Consider the following 21,218-nt stretch of genomic DNA (forward strand, 5'->3'; position numbering starts at 1 on the left):
AGACCATCTAGATGGTTTCATAAGACCATTGGTAAGGAAAGGGACCCTCAAAGGCCATCTAGATGATCTCATCAGGCCATCAGAAGACCATGGATAAAGGGACCCTCAAAGACCATCTAGATGGTTTCATAAGACCATCGGTAAGGAAAGGGACCCTCAAAGGCCATCTAGATTATCTCAAGGCCACCAGAAGACCATGGATAAGGAAAGGGACCTCAAAGACCATCTAGACGATCTCATAAGGCCATAGGTAAGGAAAAGGACTCTCAAAGGCCATCTAGACGGTCTCATAGGACCATAGGTACGGAAAGTGACCTCCAAAAACCATCTTGGTGGTCTCATAAGTCCGTAGCTAAGCAAAGAGACCTGCAAAGACCATCTAGATGATCTCATAATACCATAGATAAGGAAAGGGGCCCTCAGAGGCCATCTAGACAGTCTCATAGGACCATAGGTACGGAAAGTGACCTCCAAAAGCCATCTAGGTGGTCTCCTAAGTCCTTCGGTAAGCAAAGATACCTTCAAAGACCATCTAGACGATCTCATAAGACCATAGGTAAGCAAAGAGACCTCCAAAGACCATGTAGACTACAGTCTAAAGTTTAGGACAGGGGCCAGGGAAATTGGAAGGCCGCACCCGTCCCACGGGCCTCAGTTTCGGGATAGGGAGCTAGGGAAGACAGAGCTAAAAGAACTACACTTCCCAGAGTCATTGCCACGAGGCGCTCTTCTGATTGGTCCAACCAGCTCCCGGCAGTCACGGGACCGGAAAAAGAGCCAAGTGGGGGGAAAGGACTACGCTTCCCGAGAAGCACCGCGCGGCGTGCTGGCCTGCCAAGAAGACGGCCGCTGATTGGTCCAGACTGGGAAACCAGCAAGAGAGGCAGAAAGAGGGAGGCAGAAAGAAGAAGGCGAAGCCGTGGTGGCTGCTTCTTTCGCGTCTTATTCTTTCCTGAGAGGCCTCTGAGCTGGAAAGGGAGCCACGATGGTGCTGGAGAGCACGATGGTCTGGTGAGGAAGGGGGAGAGGCGGGCCAAGGGAAGAGGCCTCTGTTTCCCTGAGTCATGCTGGGCCCAAAGCGGGGAGGTGGGCCTCAGAAGAAATGCAGGAGGGTTTCTTGGGGTTATCATAGGTCCTAAAGGAGGGTTTAAGGCCCTAAGGAGAGAGTAGGGCAAATTGGGGTTTGGTTTGAGGAAGGAAGAGTGGGGTTATCTGGAGTTATCCTGGACCCTAAAAAGGGGTTAAAGGGCCTAAGGAGAGAGCAGGAGGATATTGGGGCTCCAGGGATGAGGGGAGATTTTATTTATTTATTTACAAGCATGGGCACCCGGCGGTGCCCGGGTCATTTGAGAAAGGCATGGTTTGCCTGTGTTCCAAGTTTAGTCTAGATCCAGTGTCAGTTGGGTTCAGTTAGTGTGGGTGAACTACAAGTCCCATATGCAAGTCCCATCCTCCATGGTCCATCCCCCTCCAAACACCACCAGGATATAAAGTAGGTCATGGGGACTCTATGTGTCAAGTTTGGTCTTGATCAGTCATGGCTGTGGGTTGACGTGGCCTCAGGAAGTGAGTGAGGGTACTGTAAATACCATCATTCTTGGTCCGTTGTCCCGCAAACCTTAGGAGGACATAAAGTGGGTCATGGGAGATATGTATACCAAGATTGGTCCTGATGCATCATTGGATAGAGTAACAGTGGTCTGTGGGAGATGAAGCATTTGAAAGTAGTGCAAATCCCATTATCCATTGTCCAGCCTGCCACAAATGGCAGCAGGACATACAAACAAACATACATACATACAAACACTGACTTTTATTATACAGCAGAGTCTCACTTATCCAACGTAAACGGGCCGGCAGAATGTTGGATAAGCGAATATGTTGGATAATAAGGAGAGCTTAAGAAAAAGCCTATTAAACATCAAATTATGTTATGATTTTACAAATTAAGCACCAAAACATCATGTTATACAACAAATTTTAAAGAAAAGGTAGTTCAATACACAGTAATGCTATGTAGTAATTACTGTATTTACGAATTTAGCTCCAAAATATCATGACATATTGAAAACATTGACTACAAAAATGCATTGGATAATCCAGAACGTTGGATAAGCGAGTGTTGGATAAGTGAGACTCTACTGTATATTTAGATTTACAACATTTCTAACCCACCCTTCTCGCCCAAGGGGACTCAGGGCGGGTTACAACAACTGGCAAAATTCAATGCTAAACAAATCAATAAAAACAGCAATACATCTAAAATCATTAACAATAATCCATAAAATACAATAGTCAAGCTTAAAACATATACAGTGTTCCCTTGCTACTTCGCGGTTCACTTTCCACGGATTCGCTGTTTTGCAGTTTTTCCATAATCTCTAAAAGACCATTATAAATCAAAAAATTGCAATTTACAGCCTAAGGAAGGGAGGAAGGAGAAGCCGAAGGGAGAGAAAAGGAGCCCAAGCAGCAACAGGAGGAGAAGGAGGCAATTGGTTGATAAAGACTTAAAATAGTGTATCTATATATATATAAAAGGATAAAAAAAATCGGCCTAGGACAAAACAACAAAACTACACATCCCAGAAACACTAAACTTGGCAACACAACCCCTCATCCATGCCTCTATGTTCATACAACAAAAAGAAAAGAAAAATAAAGTCCTAATTAGAGGGAAAGGAATAATTGTTTTTTATCCAATTGCTGCCAGTTAGAACTCTGCCCACTTGATCTCCTAGCAACCTACTCAGCCCAGGAGACAGGCACAGTTAGGCCTCAGGCCTCTTCCCCACTGCCTATAAAATACAGATTATCTGATTTGAACTGGATTATATGGCAGTGTAGACTCAAGGCCCTTCCACACAGCTATATAACCCATTTAGAATCTTATATTATCTGCTTTGAACTGGATTATCTTGAGTCCACACTGCTAGATAATTCACTTCAGTGTGCATTTTATACAGCTGTGTAGAAGGGGCCTCATATAATCCAGTTCTAAGCAGATAATATAAGATTATAAAAATACAGTAGAGTCTCACTTATCCAGCATGAACAGGCCGGCAGAACGTTGGCTAAGTGAATATGTTGGATAATAAGAAGGGATTCAGGAAAAGCCGATTAAACATCAAATTAGGTAATGATTATACAAATTGAGCACCAAACATGTTATACAACAAATACTAATATTATAATATATTGTATATACATGTAATATTAATGATAATATTATGATTTAATATAATGTAATAATAATTATAATTCACTATTATAATTGTATATTTATATTACATGCAATATTACTAATAATATTTCAATATAGTCATATAATATAATATATTGTGTGTGTGTATATATATAATATATATATATACACACACATACTTGTAAACTGCCTTGAGTCCCCTTCAGGGTGAGAAGGGCGGGATATAAATGGCGCAAATAAATAAATAAATAATTTTTTTTGTTGTCAGTGTTTTCAATATGTCGTGATATTTTGGTGCTAAATTCATAAATACAGTAATTACAACATAACATTACTGTGTATTGAACTACTTTTTCTGTCAAATTTGTTGTATTAGCATGATGTTTTGGTGCTTAATATGTGAAATCATAACCTAATTTGATGTTTAGTAGGCTTTTCCTTAATCCCTCCTTATTATCCAAGATATTCGCTTATCCACGGTTCTGCCAGCCCGTTTAGCTTGGATAAGTGAGACTCTACTGTAAATCCAGGCACAACAAGACCATTGTATCCAGTCTATATAAATGTTTTGATGAATGGACTAAGGAATTCTTGTTCCTTTGTTTCAGTGTTGACAACAGTGAGTACATGAGGAATGGGGACTTTCTACCGACTCGCCTCCAGGCCCAGCAAGATGCGGTCAACATCGTCTGCCATTCGAAGACCCGCAGCAACCCTGAGAACAACGTGGGCCTCATCACTTTAGCCAAGTGGGTTTCCTTCAGAGTGGGGGTCATTCTCTCTGTGCGGAGGGTGTCGTCTTCACACCTCTGACGTCTATCTGTCTGTCTTTCAGTAACTGTGAGGTCCTGACTACCCTCACTCCGGACACAGGCCGGATACTGTCCAAGTTGCATTCGGTCCAGCCCAAAGGGAAGATCACGTTCTGCACCGGCATCCGGGTAGCTCACGTACGTCTCCTCCGCCCCATTTTGCAATCCCTTTTAAACAAAAGCTCTCACTTTCCTAGTTCAAAGCCTCCTTCCGTCCAGGGAGCCTGGGAATTGTAGGAAAAGCCATTCTATTTCATGGGAAAGAAATATACTGTGAAAGGATGGATATCTGTAAGTAACTTGTGCCTTGTGCTTGCAGCTGGCTTTGAAACACCGCCAAGGCAAGAACCACAAAATGCGGATCATCGCCTTTGTAGGAAGCCCTGTGGAGGACAATGAGAAAGATGTGAGTGATTTCTTAAAATGAGTTCTTTTGTATCTTTTGTTTTCTTGGAGGAACCAGGTTCTATTTATTACTGTATTGGGGTTGTCGTATGTTTTCTGGGCTGTATGGCCATGTTCTGGAAGCATGTTCCTGACGTTTCAACCACATCGATGGCAGGCATCCTCAGAGGTTGTGAGGTCTGTTGGAAACTAAGCAAGGAAGGTTTATATATATCTGTGGAAAGTCCAGGGTGAGAGAAGAACTCTTTGTCAGTTGGAGGCCAGTGTGAATGTTGTAGTTAATCACCTCAATTAGCATTGAATAGTTTCATCTCCTGGCTTCCTGCCTGGGGGCATCCTTTGTTCAGACTCGTTAGCTGCCCCTGGTTCCCATGTCTGGAACTCCTCTGTTTTCAGAGTGTTGCTTCTTATTTACTGTTCTGATTTTTGAGTTTTTTAATACTGGTAGCCAGATTTTGTTCATTTTCATGGTTATCTCCTTTCTATTGAGGTTGTCCACATGCTTGTGAATTTCAGTGGCTTCTCTGTGTAGTCTGACATTACTGTATTATTTTGCACAATAGCCCTGTAATGTAGACTAGGTTCTGTAGAATTTGAGATCTTTGACTGTTGCCATGGGAAGTTGAAGCCTGAAAAAGGTAACCTTTCCACTATTATTATTTATTTATTTACAGTATTTATATTCCGCCCTTCTCACCCCGAAGGGGACTCAGGGCAGATCACATTATATACATATAGAATCATAGAATCATAGAATCATAGAATAGTAGAGTTGGAAGAGACCACATGGGCCATCCAGTCCAACCCCCTGCTAAGAAGCAGGAAATCGCATTCAAAGCACCCCCGACAGATGGCCATCCAGCCTCTGCTTAAAAGCCTCCAAAGAAGGAGCCTCCACCACGGCCCCGGGGAGAGAGTTCCACTGTCGAACAGCTCTCACAGTGAGGAAGTTCTTCCTGATGTTCAAGTGGAATCTCCTTTCCTGTAGTTTGAAGCCATTGTTCCGCGTCCTAGTCTGCAGGGCAGCAGAAAACAAGCTTGCTCCCTCCTCCCTATGACTTCCCTTCACGTATTTGTACATGGCTATCATGTCTCCTCTCAGCCTTCTCTTCTGCAGGCTAAACATGCCCAGCTCTTTAAGCTGCTCCTCATAGGGCTTGTTCTCCAGACCCTTAATCATTTTAGTCACCCTCCTCTGGACGCTTTCCAGCTTGTCAACATCTCCCTTCAACTGTGGTGCCCAGAATTGGACACAGTGTGATTCCAGATGTGGTCTGACCAAGGCAGAATAGAGGGGGAGCATGACTTCCCTGGATCTAGACGCTATTCCCCTATTGATGCAGGCCAGAATCCCATTGGCTTTTTTAGCAGCCGCATCACATTGTTGTCCACAAGGACTCCAAGGTCTTTTTCGCACACACTGCTGTCAAGCCAGGCGTCCCCCATTCTGTATCTTTGATTTCCATTTTTTTCTGCCGAAGTGAAGTATCTTGCATTTGTCCCTGTTGAACTTCATTTTGTTAGTTTCGGCCCATCTCTCTAGTCTGTCAAGATCGTTTTGAATTCTGCTCCTGTCTTCTGGAGTGTTAGCTATCCCTCCCAGTTTTGTGTCGTCTGCAAACTTGATGATCGTGCCTTCTAACCCTTCGTCTAAGTCGTTAATAAAGATGTTGAACAGAACCGGGCCCAGGACGGAGCCCTGTGGCACTCCACTTGTCACTTCTTTCCAAGATGAAGACAACGCATTGGTGAGCACCCTTTGGGTTCGTTCGCTTAGCCAATTACAGATCCACCTAACCGTAGTTTTGTCTAGCCCACATTTTACTAGTTTGTTTGCCAGAAGGTCGTGGGGGACTTTGTCGAAGGCCTTACTGAAATCCAGGTACGCTACATCCACAGCATTCCCTGTATCGACCCAACTCGTAACTCTATCGAAAAAAGAGATCAGATTAGTCTGGCATGACTTGTTTTTGGTAAATCCGTGTTGACTATTAGCAATGACCGCATTTGTTTCTAAGTGTTCGCAGACCACTTCCTTAATGATCTTTTCCAGAATTTTGCCTGGTATTGATGTGAGGCTGACCGGACGGTAATTGTTTGGGTCGTTCTTTTTTCCCTTCTTGATGATAGGGACCACATTCGCCCTCCTCCAATCTGCTGGGACTTCTCCCGTTCTCCAAGAACTCTCGAAGATAATTGCCAGTGGTTCTGAAATAACTTCCACTAGTTCCTTCAGTACTCTTGGATGTAGCTGATCTGGCCCTGCGGACTTGAATTCGTTTAGAGTGGCCACGTGTTCCTGGACAACTTGTTTCCCTATTTGGGGTTGGATTTCCCCCAATCCTTCGTCCATTCCATGTTGCTGAGGTTGAAGATGGCTTGCTTTTTGTGAGAGGACCGAGGCAAAGAAGGCATTAAGTAGTTCTGCCTTTTCCCTGTCCCCTGTCGCCATCACCCCATCTTCTCCTTGCAATGGCCCTATCGGCTCCTTTTTCTTCCTTTTTCTACCAACGTAAGCAAAAAAGCCTTTTTTGTTGTTTTTTATAGGGGAAACATTCAATGCCCATATACACATAGAACTGAGACAGAGGCAGACGCAGAGGCAATTTAACCTTCTCCTGAGGGGATGTTCGATTCTGGCCATAGCTGCTTTATCATCCACTGTGACACCACTTCCTCATTCCAACGTCGTACATTTGTTAAATTTGCCTCCCCACTTATTTCCTACTTGATAGATGCAACTATCTTTCGGGTTGCTAGGTCAGCAACGAGCAGGGGCTATTTTTTATTTTTTTAATTGGTGGGTGCTCACCCCGCCACAGGCTGGGCTCGAACTCATGACCTCATGGTCAGAGTGATTTATTGCAGCAGGCTGCTCACCAGCCTTCTGCAATATCTCTGCATCTGTGCAATATCTCTGCATCTGTGCAAAGTGAAGCAATCTGACAAGAGCCTACTAAAAACAATCTTTCTTCTGCCAATACATATTTGACATGATGTTTAGCCAGAGGTTATAACGTAGCACTTCCCATCCTCCTTCAGCATTGACTGGGTTTGCTTCAGGGTTGATTGGAGTTAGAATCATAGAATCATAGAATAGTAGAGTTGGAAGAGACCTCATGGGCCATCCAGTCCAACCCCCTGCCAAGAAGCAGGAAATCGCATTCATAGCACCCCTGACAGATGGCCATCCAGCCTCTGTTTAAAAGCCTCCAAAGAAGGAGCCTCCACCACAGTCCGGGGGAGAGAGTTCCACTGCTGAACAGCCCTCACAGTGAGGAAGTTCTTCCTAATGTTCAGGTGGAATCTCCTTTCCTGTAGTTTGAAGCCATTGTTCCGTGTCCTAGTCTGCAGGGCAGCAGAAAACAAGTTGCAGTTCTTTCTCTTAAACAACAACAGTAATAATAGTGGGTTGCTGTGAGTTTTCCGGGCTGTATGGCCATGTTCCAGAAGCATTATCTCCTGACATTTTTCCCACATCTATGACAGGCATACTCAGAAGTTGTGAGGTCTGTTGGAAACTAGGAAAGAGGGGTTTATATATCTGAAAGCCAGATTTTGTTCATTTTCATGATTTCCTCCCTTCTGTTGAAATTGTTCACATGCTTGTGGATTTCAACAGCTTCTCTGTGTAGTCCAACTATGTAGTCCAGCTCACAGTATTAAAAAACTCTAAAATCAGGACAGTAAATAAAGAACAACACTCTAAAAACTGGGGAATTCCAGACATGAAGCAATCAGGGCTGTTTAACACCTCCCAACAAAGGATTTCCCCCCAGGCAGGAAGCAGCCAGGCTTTGAAGCTGCAAGGCCATTCAGTGCTAATCAAGGTGCCCAATTGCAGCATTCACATTTGCTTCCAACAAACAAGGGTTATTTCTCCCACCCTGGACATTATTCCACAGATATATTAACCCCCCCATGCCTAATTTCCAACAGATCTCCCAACCTCTGGGGATGCCTGCCGTAGATGTGGGTGAAACATCAGGAGGTAATCCTTCTGGAACATGGCCAGAGAGCCCAGAAAACTCAGTGATTCCGGCCATGAAAGCCTTTGACAACACAATAATAATAGTACTTCTACAACATCAAGGAGTCTATATCTGACTCCAAGTCCTTCTCTTCCATGGATGCAACCTGGAGCCTTCTGCATATACTTGGTGCCCTTCCTGTCTGAGGACCTCTTGTGTCTTCCTCTATTTCAGTGATTCCCAAAGTGGGCACTACTGCTCCCCGGTGGGCGCTGGAGCGATCCAGGAGGGCAGTGATGGCATCTATTAGGACATGGGGGTGGGGCCAGATGAGGGGCGGGGCCTCTTCCCAAGTGCTGGAGACACGGCTGAGCACCTGAAGCGCCTGTTAGGACTCGGGGTGGAGCTAGAGGAGTGGGCGTGGCTTCTTCCCAAGAGCCCAAGACAGGGCTGAGGATCTATACCTCTCCTGAGGCTCTTGTTGGGACAGAAGGCGGAGCTGGAGAAGGGGGCAGGGCCTCCTTCCAAGAGCCTGAGGCAAGGCTGAGCCTCTATATCTCTCCTGAGAGACCTTTTAAGACTAAAGGGCGGAGATAGGGGTGGGGGCGGGGCCTCTTCCTAAGAGTGCGAGACAGGGCTGAGCCTCTGTATTCCTCCCCTGAGGCGCTTGTTAGAACACGGGGGCAGGGTATAGAGGTTCAGCCCAGTCAGGCATTTGGGAAGAGGCCCCGCCCCCTTGTCTAGGCAGGTGCCGCAGGACAGGGATAGAAGCTCAGCCCTGCCTCAGAGCTCATAACTCCACCCACTCCAGTCCTGGCTGCCCATTGGTGGTCCCGCCCACCTCCCCTCGCAGCCCTGCCTCTTGAACTAGGGGAGAGGCTTAGCCCCGCCCTCTTGAGCAGGAGCCACACCCACCCCTCTAAGCCACGCCCCCTTTCCAGGGGGCGCTGAGTCATATTTTTTCTGGAAAGGGGGCGGCAGGCCAAATAAGTTTAGGAACCACTGCTCTGTATTCATGACCATACCTCTCTCTCTCTGTCTCTGACCTAGCTGGTGAAAATGGCCAAGCGGCTGAAGAAGGAGAAGGTCAATGTGGACATCATCAACTTTGGGGAAGAGGTGAGGATATCGTACACTCTGGGCACGCTCCCCTTCCCGCCACCCCCTTATTCTTCTCTGACCCCTTCTTCCCTTTTCCATCTCAGGAAGCCAACACAGACAAGCTGACCGCCTTCATCAACACCCTGAACGGCAAGGACGGCACCGGCTCCCACCTGGTGACGGTGCCCCCGGGGCCCAGCTTGGCTGATGCTCTCATCAGCTCCCCGATCCTTGCCGGAGAAGGAGGAGCCATGCTGGGGCTGGGGGCCAGCGATTTCGAGTTTGGGGTGGACCCCAGTGCCGATCCGGAACTGGCTTTGGTGAGCGCTGTGGGCGGTTGAACGGGGACAAGGTTCTGCGGTCAGAAGCAAGGAGACCATTTTGTTGAGACGGTCCTGGGGTCTTGATCCATCTTGATTTTTCCTGTGATTCCCAAAGGCTCTCCGTGTTTCGATGGAGGAGCAACGGCAGAGGCAGGAGGAGGAGGCCCGCCGGGCTGCTGCAGCGTCGGCGGCTGAAGCTGGGATTCCAGCCACCGGAGGCGATGGTACGACTTCATTAATTCATTATTTTAAAATACCGTATATACTCGAGTACAAGCTGACCCAAATATAAGCCGAGGCACCTAATTTTAATTATTATTAAAAGGATACATAAGCACATTGACATTGAAGAAGATGAGAATAATGATTTGATCAGAGTTGGACAGTCTTATCTTAAATTTGAGCTTTATGTAAATATTCAAAAACATTTAACCTACTGATGCCTCAATTAATGTAATTTTATTGGGATCTATTTTTATTTCTGAAATTTACCACCCTCGGTTTATACTGGAGTCAATGTTTTCCCAGTTTTTTTGTGGTAAAATTAGGTGCCTCGGCTTATATTTCATATTATATTTATAATCTTATATTATCTGTTTAGAAGTGGATTATATGAGGCCCCTTCTACACAGCTGTATAAAATGCACACTGAAGTGGATTATATGGCAGTGTGGAGTCAAGATAATCCAGTTCAAAGCAGATAATATAAGATTCTAAATGGGTAATATAGCTGTGTGGAAGGGCCTTGAGTCTACACTGCCATATAATCCAGTTCAAATCAGATAATCTGTATTTTATAGGCTGTGTCGAAGAGGCCTAACTGCCTGTGCCCTGGGCACCATCTTGTCTGAGGGAGTTGCTAGGACATGAAAGGGGCGGGGCCTAAAGGCAGCAGAGCCTACCTTCTAACTGGCAGTTAAGGGGAGAAAAGCTCTTCCTCATCCTCTATAATTTGGACTATTCTTCTAGGTTTTTTTATTGAAAGACATACTTTGGATGACAATGTCTTTTGTGGCCAAATTTGCTGTGATTTGGTTCAATGGTTTTGTTGTTTACTCCATAGTAAAACGAACTTTACATTATAGATTGGGGGTCCAAGAGAAGGTTTCTAAAATTTTGGAAAGACATGACTTTTTTGAGACCATATGATAAATAGCGCAGTGCAATAATTTTATCTGGAAATCGTGCAATGGATTATGGAATGGCTTTAGACCTTGTCTTTGGATGACGTGTCTGTCAGTTGATTGTTTGAGACGGATCACCTTCCCGGTCTCAAAGAACTCACGGAATTAATTTGCTTCACGACTCCTTTTCAGCTTATCAAAGCGGCTCAAACTTTATTGCAGTATATACAGCTTATTTACAAAACAGTCTTATCTTAAAATCAAATTTGGACTTTATTTTTCTAGGGTTTCAAAAACATTTAACCTACTGATGCCTCAATTAATGTAATTTTATTGGGATCTATTTTTATTTCTGAAATTTACCACGCTTGGTTTATACCTCTTCACTTCTGGATTACATGCACAGCTTTAAACTCTAAGCACAATTTCACTCTATACCAATACATTTTACCAATGGTGTCTTACATTGGAATATATTTTAATTATGTTTTTATGTCTGTTTTAATTTTAATAATTTTATTCATGTCTGTGTTGTATGCCCAAGCCACTGCACAGCTGCCATTTGTAAACCGCCTTGAGTCCCCCTCTGGGTAAAGAAAGGCGGGATATAAATATATTGTAAATAAAAAAATAAAATAACCTTTTGGGAAACCAGAAATCTCCATAGCCTTTGGAAACTTGACCCCTTTGGAAATTAATTGGCATTCACACTATTTGGAATAGTTATAACCCTTTTTAAAGTGTGATCTTCCTGAGAAGAATTAAAGTGAATCTTCTCCTTAGTGGTAAACACCCACGATTATTCATGCAAGGCAAATTTGGCTCCTCAGTTGTTAGATTGATATACCTGGTTTTCTTTTTGAACTGTTAGAACAAAGATATGCCAGCACACAAAATACCTGTATATAGCAGATCTTCAGAAGTGTTATTTCAGTTACCCAAAAACATATACAATCCCATAAAATATATTGCTTTTAAATCATGCTCTCAAGAGACCAAAAATGGGTAGTCTTCGTTAAAAGTAACATCGTTAATTTACTTACAAAGTTCATGTATTCAGCATACAGATAAATTGCTTATTGGTTGAGAGTTTAAACAGTAAGCTCTCTAAAGCGTTCTGTTTCAGTCTCTTCTTTGTTTGCATACAGACTAACCCTCTTTTCAGACGAATACATTACAGAATATTGACTCAATATAGACTGACTACACATGGCAGTATACTGACACTGACTTTACTTCTAAACTGTACTGTACTTATTCTGATGCAAACTGACTTCTAAAATGGAGTCTCAGTCTGAATAGTCCTGTATCTGGTCACGTGGTGTGTAGTATCTCCCACAACCCCAAACAACATAGTTAAGGGAAAACTCCATATCAAAATATACATACAATATAGTAAGCAATCTGAATTACTGTATATACTTGAGTATAAGCCTAATTTTTCAGCCTTTTTTTTAAGACTGAAAAAGCCCCCCTCGGCTTATACTCGGGTGAGGGTCTTGGTTGATTTATATTTGGGTCAGCTTATACTTGGGAATATATGGTACATTTATTATGTTTCTCTATTATTATTGGTATTATTACATTTATTATTTTTCTCTATTATTGTTACTATTACATTTATTTTACTCTATTATTATTAATACGTTTATTTTTTCACTCTGATCTTATTATTATTGCATTTATTATTTTACTCCATTTATTATTACATGTATTATTTTCCTGTATTTATTATAATAATAATTATTATTATTTCATGTATTATTTTACTCTATTATTATTAAAAGGATACATAAGCACATCTACATTGAAGAAGATGAGAATAATGATTTAATCAGAGTTGGACAATCTTACCTTAAATTAGAGTTTTATGTAAATATTAAAAAACATTTAACCTACTGATGCCTCAATTCATTTAATTTTATTGGTATCTGTTTTTATTTCTGAAATTTACCACCCTTGGCTTATACTGAGTCAATGTTTGCCCAGTTTTTTTGTGGTAAAATTTGGTTCCTCGGCTTATATTCGGGTCGGCTTATACTCGAGTATATACGGTATATACATAACAAATAACTAGTAAAGGAGGCTTGTAGAAGGTTGCCATTTCCAACATAAAATAGTGAAGGCCATGATGCCAAGGCACACTGCAAGTTCAAAAGAGGTGGAACTACCCAACTTCCTTTGGTAGGGAGTTCCAAAGATGACCAAAAATGGGTGAGATAGACGATAGGAGGGCATTCCCTTCCTCTGGAGACAGTTGAAGCCCAAGGGATGAATTCATTAAGGGCACACCAATATAATTCATATTAGGTAGGCTAAAGATAGGGTATGAGGTTCTGCTTTTCTAAGAAAGATTAACAAGATGGACTAAAATGGAGCATTTTCCTTTCCGTCATACTTCTCCATGAAGAATTTTTCATGCTGTATAAATAAATACACACATGTTTATCTACTGTTGTACCTCATTGGGTCATATTAGATGGACTAAAGATAAAGATATAAAGTTCCCATTATTCCCCTTTGACAAGCCCTAGTGCTTAGAGCAGGGGTCCCCAAACTTTTTAAACAGGGGGCCAGTTCACGATCCTTCGGACCGTTGGAGGGCCGGACTATAGTTGGCCACCAAGCAATAATAATAATTAATAATAATAATAATAACAACAACAACAATAATAAAAAAGAGGGTTGGAAGAGACCCTTTGGGCCATTGAGTCCAATGCCCTTCTGCCTTTGTGCATCGAAAGCACAAGCAAAGCACCCCTGACAGATGGCCAACCAGACTCAATGTTAATAATAATAATAATAAAAAGGGTTGGAAGAGACCCCTTGGGCCATTTAGTCCAACCCCCTTCTGCCTCTGTGCACCAAAAGCACAAGCAAAGCATCCCTGACAGAGGGTTTTGGAACACAATACTCCTGATCTCACAATCGTGTTAAAAAACAAACAATGGATTGCTGATGTTGCAATAACAGGTGACAGCAAGATTGAGGAGAAACAACTGAAAAAGCTGACACGATATGAGGATTTAAAGATCGAATTACAAAGACTCTGGCACAAGCCAGTCAAGGTGGTCCCAGTGGTGATCGGCACACTGGGCGCAGTGCCTAAAGACCTTGGCCTGCACTTGAAAACAATTGGCACTGACAAAATTACCATCTGTCAGCTGCAAAAGGCTACCCTACTCAGATCTCCATGCATTATTCAATTATTATTATTATTATTATTATTATTATTATTATTATTAGATTTATTTATATTCCACTTTACCTCTCCCAAAGGAGACCCAAAGCAGTTTAAATCTGGAAGCCCCTGTTAAGGTTGACCGTCTCCCTCAGGCCCGTAGCCAATGCGACTGTCACCTGGGATGGCAACATCAATGATCCAAACCTTTTTTTTTTCCACAACCGTGAGGTGTGGTGTGTTGTATTCCAGAACTTTGTCAGTCTGGATTCGAAAGTCCCACAGTATCTTTGCGTGCTCATTTTCCAATACTTTTGCAGGTTTGTGATCCCACCAGTTCTTTACTTCTGGGAGGTGGCACTTGAGGCATAAGTTCCAATGAATCATTTGGGCCACATAGTTGTGCCTCTGTTTGCAGTCTGTCTGTGCGATTTTCTTACAGCAGCTGAGGATATGATCAATGGTTTCGTCGGTTTCCTTGCACAGTCTGCATTTTGGGTCATCAGCTGATTTTTCGATCTTGGCCTTAATGGCCTTTGTTCTGATGGCTTGCTCCTGGGCTGCAAGGATCAGGCCTTCTGTCTCCTTCAGTGTGCCATTCGTGAGCCATATCCAGGTCTTCTCCTTAACAGCTTTTCCTTCAATTTTGTCAAGGAACTTTCCATGCAATGTTCTGTTGTGCCAGATGTCGGCTCTAGTTTGTAGTGCGGTTTTCTTGTACTGATTCTTTGTCTGCTGTGCTTTGACCATTCATCATTCACTGCACCCTCGCAGTGATGTTGACCGGCTATATCTGCCTAGAAGATCAGGGGGCAGAGGACTCTTACAAGTAAAACAAGCAGACAAAGAAGAAGAACATGTCCTGGCAGAATATGTGAAGCAAAGTGAAGAACCTGCTTTGATTGAAGTCAAAAATCAGAAACTCCTCAAAAGAGAAAGGTTTGGATCATTGATGTCGCCATCCCAGGTGACAGTTGCATTGACGAAAAACAACAGGAAAAACTCAGCCGCTATCAGGACCTCAAGATTGAACTTCAAAGACTCTGGCAGAAACCAGTGCAGGTGGTCCTGGTGGTGATGGGCACATTGGGTGCCGTGCCAAAAGATCTCAGCCGGCATTTGGAATCAATAGACATTGACAGAATTACGATCTGCCAGCTGCAAAAGGCCACCCTGCTGGGATCTGCATGCATCATCCGAAAATACATCACACAGTCCTAGACACTTGGGAAGTGTTCGACTTGTGATTTTGCGATATGAAATCCAGCATATCTATCTTGTTTGCTGTGTCATAATAATAATAAAATAATAATAATAATAATAATAATAATAATAATTGAATTAAATATATATACCTTTTTAAGGTTTTTATAATGTGTTTTAACAATGTTATTAATGGATCTGTATATATTGTTTTGTTTTTATGATTGCATTTTAGTCCAAAGCAGCTCCATTGGATTGGGAAGTGAAGGACCCAACAAGTCCTGATCCCAGAAGTCACCTCCTTTTACAGCTACTGGGTCATTCCCTCCCTGTCATTGCATTGGACTACAGCTCCTGTCATCCCCTCCTAGTCCTTGAGCTTTCCCAGGGAGATCAACATCCACCCGTCTGTCCTTCTCCCTCTCTAGATTCGGATGACACTCTGCTCAAGATGACCATCGGTCAGCAGGAGTTTGGCCGCGCTGGCCTGCCAGACCTCAGCACCATGACCGAAGAGGAGCAGATTGCCTATGCGATGCAGATGTCTCTCCAAGGAGCCGGTGAGCATTGGGGAAGAAACCCATCCTAGGTTCCATTTTTTTCAATGCATGGATAGATTTGTGCGGGAGCCACCGAGGAGGCCTTGGAAGGAGAAGCCTGAACGCTGGGGGTCCTCAGCAAATGCCAAATAATAGGGCAGGGTCTCCAAAATCACACCCATAGTTTTGCAACTAAAAAAAGTCATGTCTTTTTTTGGCTTCAGAGTTTGGGCAAGGCGAAGCGGCTGAGGTGGACAGCAGTGCAGACATGGATACGTCAGAACCCGCAAAGGTGAGTGATCCAAAAGAGTGCCCTCGGGATGGCAAAAATTCTGGCAAGATGGGAACCTTTCCCAGGGCCAGATTAGCAATATAGTATGCCTTCTCAAATTTAAAAAAATATTCAAGGGGTCTGTAGGAGAGCATCTTCACTGGAGAATTGATGCAGGTTAACACCACTTGAACTGCTATGGTTCAATGCTATGAAATCCTGGGAGTTGTAGTTTGACAAGGTCTTTAGCCTTCTCTGCCAAAGAGCGCAGGTGCTTCACCAACCTACAGCTCCCATAATAACAAAACCTATTCACGTGGTGTCAAACTGCATTAATTCTACAGTGGAGATACACCTCCAGTCAGTGTCACTAATAATCATAACAGTGTTGGATTTTTTTAATTTTAATTAATCCATCCTCAGTGTCCATGTTTTGATCTTTTCTTTTATATATATATAAATACGTATGTATGTATGTATATATGTATAAATACATATGTATTATACATATGTATAAATACATACATATATATATACATACATAGGAGGCCCGGTGGCGAAGTGTGTTAAAGCACTGAGCTGCTGAACTTGCAGACCAAAAGGTGCCAGGTTCAAATCCCAGGAGCGGAGTGAGTGCCCACTGTTAGCTCCAGCTTCTGCCAACCTAGCAGTTCGAAAACATGCCAATGTGAGTAGATCAATAGGTATCGCTCCAGCGGGAAGGTAACGGCATTCCATGCAGTCATGCCGGCCACATGACCTTGGAGATGTCTAAGGGCAACACTGGTTCTTTGTCTTAGAAATGCAGATGAGCACCAACCCCCAGAGTCGGACACGACTGGACTTAACATCAGGGGAAAACCTTTACCTTATACATACATACATATCTATATATATAAAAGGGTGATGGAATCGTGGCACCGAGCAAAACAACAAAAGTAAAGGCCCCCCAACCTCAAACTTTGACAACACAACCCATCATCCACGCCTTAAGGTTGAAACAACACAAAATCACGTCACGCACCTCCACATGGACAAAACCCACAATGCACCATCGGAGCCATGCTGGGAGGGAGGGAAAGAGAAAGCATAATGGCCGGCAGGGAAGAGGAAAGGCAGGCAATGGGAAAAAGCTGTCCCCTGGGTCCTAGCGCCCGCCCATCATCCGAATTATTTACAGTAGAGTCTCACTTATCCAAGCCTCGCTTATCCAAGTTTCAGGATTATCCAAGCCATTTTTGTAGTCAATGTTTTCAATATATCATGATTTTTTGGTGCTAAATTCGTAAATACAGTAATTACAACATAACATTACTGCATATTGAACTACTTTTTCTACCAAATGTGTTGTCTAACATGATGTTTTGGTGCTTATCTCCACCATAAAAATAATAATAGAATCCTACAGTCACACAGATAGGAGAGACCCCTGAAGGCCATCCAGTCCAACCCCTTCCTGCCATGGAGAACACAATCCAAACATTCCCAACAGATGGTCATATAGCCTCTTGATAATAATAATGCTAATAACAATATCATGGAATCCTCATGTTTCCAGACAGCCCTAAGAATCATCCAGTACAACCTCCTTCTACCATCAAGACCACACAATCCAAACACTCCTGACAGATGGCCATCCACCCACTATATAATAATAATGATGATAATAAAGATAATAATCATGATGATAATAGCAACAATAATAATAATAATCATAGAACTATACCATCCAATAATTTGGAGACACTCCTAACAGCCATCCACCCCAACCCTTTCTACTATGCACCAAGACACAATCTAACCATTCACAACACTTGGACAACGTATGCATACTATACAATACTACACAGCGACAAAGACCCCCTCTACTCTCACCACTTTCACATTATACAAACAACCAAATACATACTAAACATAAAGACAACCATACAACAGACATTCAATACCACCACTAACTCAAATTTCTCACCAACATCACCAGACAACGCCACAGCAACGCGTGGCCGGGCACAGCTAGTGTGTGTGTGTGTGTGTGTGTGTATATATATATATATACACACACACACACACATACATACACACACACACACACACATAAATATATATATATATATATAAATTAGTATATTGTTGTATTGTATTGTATTACAGGTCCATCATACGTGGAAAAAGGTTCCTTTCGCTTTCTTGCATCTCCAACAGGCCCCTCTGTTTTCTCTATTTTCGCCAGAAGCTCTAGAGTTATGTATGTTCTATAAAACATTTTAAACATATTTTCTCTAATTGAGCCAGCCAGAGAGAATTTAAACTCCTTTTTCCAAAGATGTTCCGACTCTTCCAGATCAATGTTTGTACCAAAGTCTTTGGCCCAAGAAATCCTAACAGTTTGTATTTGATTGTCTGCTAAGTTATAGTCTAAAATAAATTTATAGTGTCTTGAGAATAAACCTTTGTTACCTCTGTCAAAGATACGTTCTAACTCAGATTTTTTGGATGCAAATTCTACCGCCGCATCCTTCCTAAATCTATCATACAGTTGGTAGAAACGGAACCAATCTTTTATCCCTAATTCTTCTCTGCCCTTAAGTGTCCATTGCCCTCTTTCTTTAACTAAATATTCCTCATATGTTCCAACTTCAGTGCATGTAGCTGGTCTCAAGAATGCTTCCAATGTGCAGCCACAAAGGGGTTTTGGGCTCTATCCCCTTCTTATACCTTTTCCACGTTGCTAAAATGAGATTCACACCACCATCTTCCATCCTTAGGAGGAAGACGATTACGACGTGATGCAAGACCCCGAGTTCCTCCAGAGTGTCCTGGAGAACCTGCCTGGTGTGGACCCCAACAACGAAGCCATCCGCAACGCCATGGGCTCCTTGGCCAGCCAGGCCTCCAAGGAGAGCAAAGACAAGAAGGAGGAGGAAAAGAAATGATGATGGAGGGAAGGTGGGCCTTTGGGAGCCCTCCGCCACGCCAACGGTCCGGAGCATCTCTTCTTCTCTCCCCGCTTCCTTTTTCTGCACGTCCCGGTTCTCGTAGTCAGATGCTCACTGGTTTTCGGTAACCTTGCCTCCCCAGGCTCGCAGTCACCGGGGCGGGTCTTTGGGCGCAGGGTGGGGTTAGGGGTTTAGCAGGTCATAATAAAAAGAGCCCTTACATTTTCCCCTCTTCTCACCTCGGTTTATTTTTACATTCTATTCCGAATGAGCCGTGGAAATAGGACCAACGATGGATTGGTTTTGGTGAAGGGTAAGGGTTTGTCATCCTGTCCCAATTGACAGGGAATCAAGTGAGAAACAAAACTACAGTAGAATCTCACTTATCCAACACTCGCTTATCCAACGTTCTGGATTATCCAACGCATTTTTGTAGTCAATGTTTTCAATACATTGTGATATTTTGATGCTAAATTCATAAATACAGTAATTACTACATAGCATTACTGCGTATTGAACTTCTTTTTCTGTCCAATTTGTTGTATAACATGATGTTTTGGTGCTTAATTTGTAAAATCATAACCTAATTTGATGTTTTAATAGGCTTTTCCTTAATGCCTCCTTATTATCCAACATATTCGCTTATCCAACATTCTGCCGGCCCGTTTATGTTGGATAAGTGAGACTCTACTGTATTTGTAACTATCTCGGGTCCCTGACGTTACCCGGATTATTTGGAAAAGTCAATGTTGTAATTGTACAATGTTGTGGGTGAACTACAACAGACATGATGCCAGTTTAACCCTGAGAAACTCCATCCGTTTATTATGTTGGGCAAGTTTGCTCTAGATCAGTGGTTCCCAAACTTATTTGGCCTACCGCCCCCTTTCCAGAAAAAATATTACTCAGCGCCCCCTGGAAAGGGGGTGTGGCTTAGAGGGGTGGGTGTGGCTCCTGCTCAAGAGGGCAGGGCTGAGGTTGTCCCCTAGTCCAAGATGCAGGGCGGGGAGGGGGAGGGGGAGGTGGGCGGGGCCACAAATGGGTGGCCAGGACTGGGATGGGCAGTTAAGAGCTCTGAGGCAGGGTTGGGCTTCTATCCCTATCCTACAGCACCTGCCAGAACACAGGAGGCGGGGCTAGAGGAGGGGGCGGGGCCTCTTCCCAAGTGGCACGAGAAGAGGCCCCGCCCCCTCCTCTAGCCCCGCTGAACCTCTATACCCCACCCCCGTGTTCTAACAAGCACCTCAGGGGAGGTATACAGAGGTTCAGCCCTGTCTCATGCTCTTGGGAAGAGGCCCCGCCCTTTAGTCCTAAAAGGCCTCTCAGGAGAAATATAGAGGCTCAGTCCTGTCTCAGGCTCTTGGAAGGAGGCCCCGCCTCCTTCCCTAGCTCCGCCCTCTGTGTCCCAACAAGCGCCTCAGGAGAGGTATAGATTTTCAGCCCTGTCTCGGGCTCTTGGGAAGAAGCCACGCCCACTCTTCTAGCTCCGCCCCCTGTGTGTCCTAACAGGCAGCTCAGGTGCTCAGCCCTGTCTCCGGCACTTGGGAACAGGCCTCGCCCCCCCTGGCCCTGGCCCCCATCTCCTAATAGGTGCCATCACTGCCCTCCTGGATAGCTGCAGCGCCCACCAAGGGGTGGTAGCGCCCACTTTGGGAATCACTGCTCTGGATGCATCATGGGTGGGGTTCAGTGAGCTCTCTGGCTGTAGGGTAAACTACAACTCCCACTATGGCAAGTCAGTCCCCTCAAGCCCTTCCAGTAGGTTGAGTGAGTCATGGGGGTTCTGTGTGTCATGTTTGGTCCCAGTCCATCATCGGTAGAGGTCACAGTTTCCCTAGTTGTGGGTGAACTACAACTCCCAGAAAGGAACGTCAGTTCCCCCCAAACCCCTCCAGTAATCAAATTTTGACATATCAGATCTGTGTCCAAGTTTAGTCCAAATCCATTGGTGTTTGGGTCCACAGTGCTCTCTGGGTGTAGGTGAACTACAACTCCCCAAAATCAAGGTGAATTTCCTCCAAAGACCTCCAGTATTTTTTCTTGTCCGATGAGGGTTCTGTGTTCCAAGTTAGTTCCAGGTCCATTGTTGGTGGGGTTCAGAGTGCTCTTAGATTACAGGTGAACTATACATCCCGGTCCCTACAACT

At 43.8% G+C, this 21,218-nt stretch overlaps 1 protein-coding gene across 1 annotated transcript; it reads left to right on the forward strand.

Annotated features, from left to right (window-relative positions):
- The first annotated feature begins 845 nt into the window (after positions 1-845).
- Positions 846-19,298, forward strand: psmd4 (proteasome 26S subunit ubiquitin receptor, non-ATPase 4). Its single transcript, XM_062965085.1, has 10 exons — positions 846-1,011; positions 3,814-3,954; positions 4,041-4,155; positions 4,337-4,423; positions 9,444-9,512; positions 9,599-9,814; positions 9,933-10,041; positions 15,754-15,885; positions 16,089-16,156; positions 18,901-19,298. Exons 1-10 carry the CDS (start codon positions 986-988, stop codon positions 19,066-19,068), a joined length of 1,131 nt encoding a protein of 376 aa, XP_062821155.1. The 5' UTR covers positions 846-985; the 3' UTR covers positions 19,069-19,298.
- The last annotated feature ends 1,920 nt before the right edge of the window (positions 19,299-21,218 follow it).

This window comes from Anolis carolinensis, unplaced genomic scaffold (genome assembly GCF_035594765.1).
Source record: "Anolis carolinensis isolate JA03-04 unplaced genomic scaffold, rAnoCar3.1.pri scaffold_14, whole genome shotgun sequence".
Lineage (NCBI taxonomy): Eukaryota > Metazoa > Chordata > Lepidosauria > Squamata > Dactyloidae > Anolis > Anolis carolinensis.

What these genes read in the sequence shown, in the direction of transcription:
- psmd4 (XM_062965085.1), top strand. Translation starts at nt 986, where the DNA reads ATGGTGCTGGAGAGCACGATGGTCTG. An exon ending in CCGATCCGGAACTGGCTTTG is followed by an intron (nt 9,815 to 9,932) that starts GTGAGCGCTGTG and finishes TGATTCCCAAAG; the next exon opens with GCTCTCCGTGTTTCGATGGA. An exon ending in TCCAGCCACCGGAGGCGATG is followed by an intron (nt 10,042 to 15,753) that starts GTACGACTTCAT and finishes CTCCCTCTCTAG; the next exon opens with ATTCGGATGACACTCTGCTC.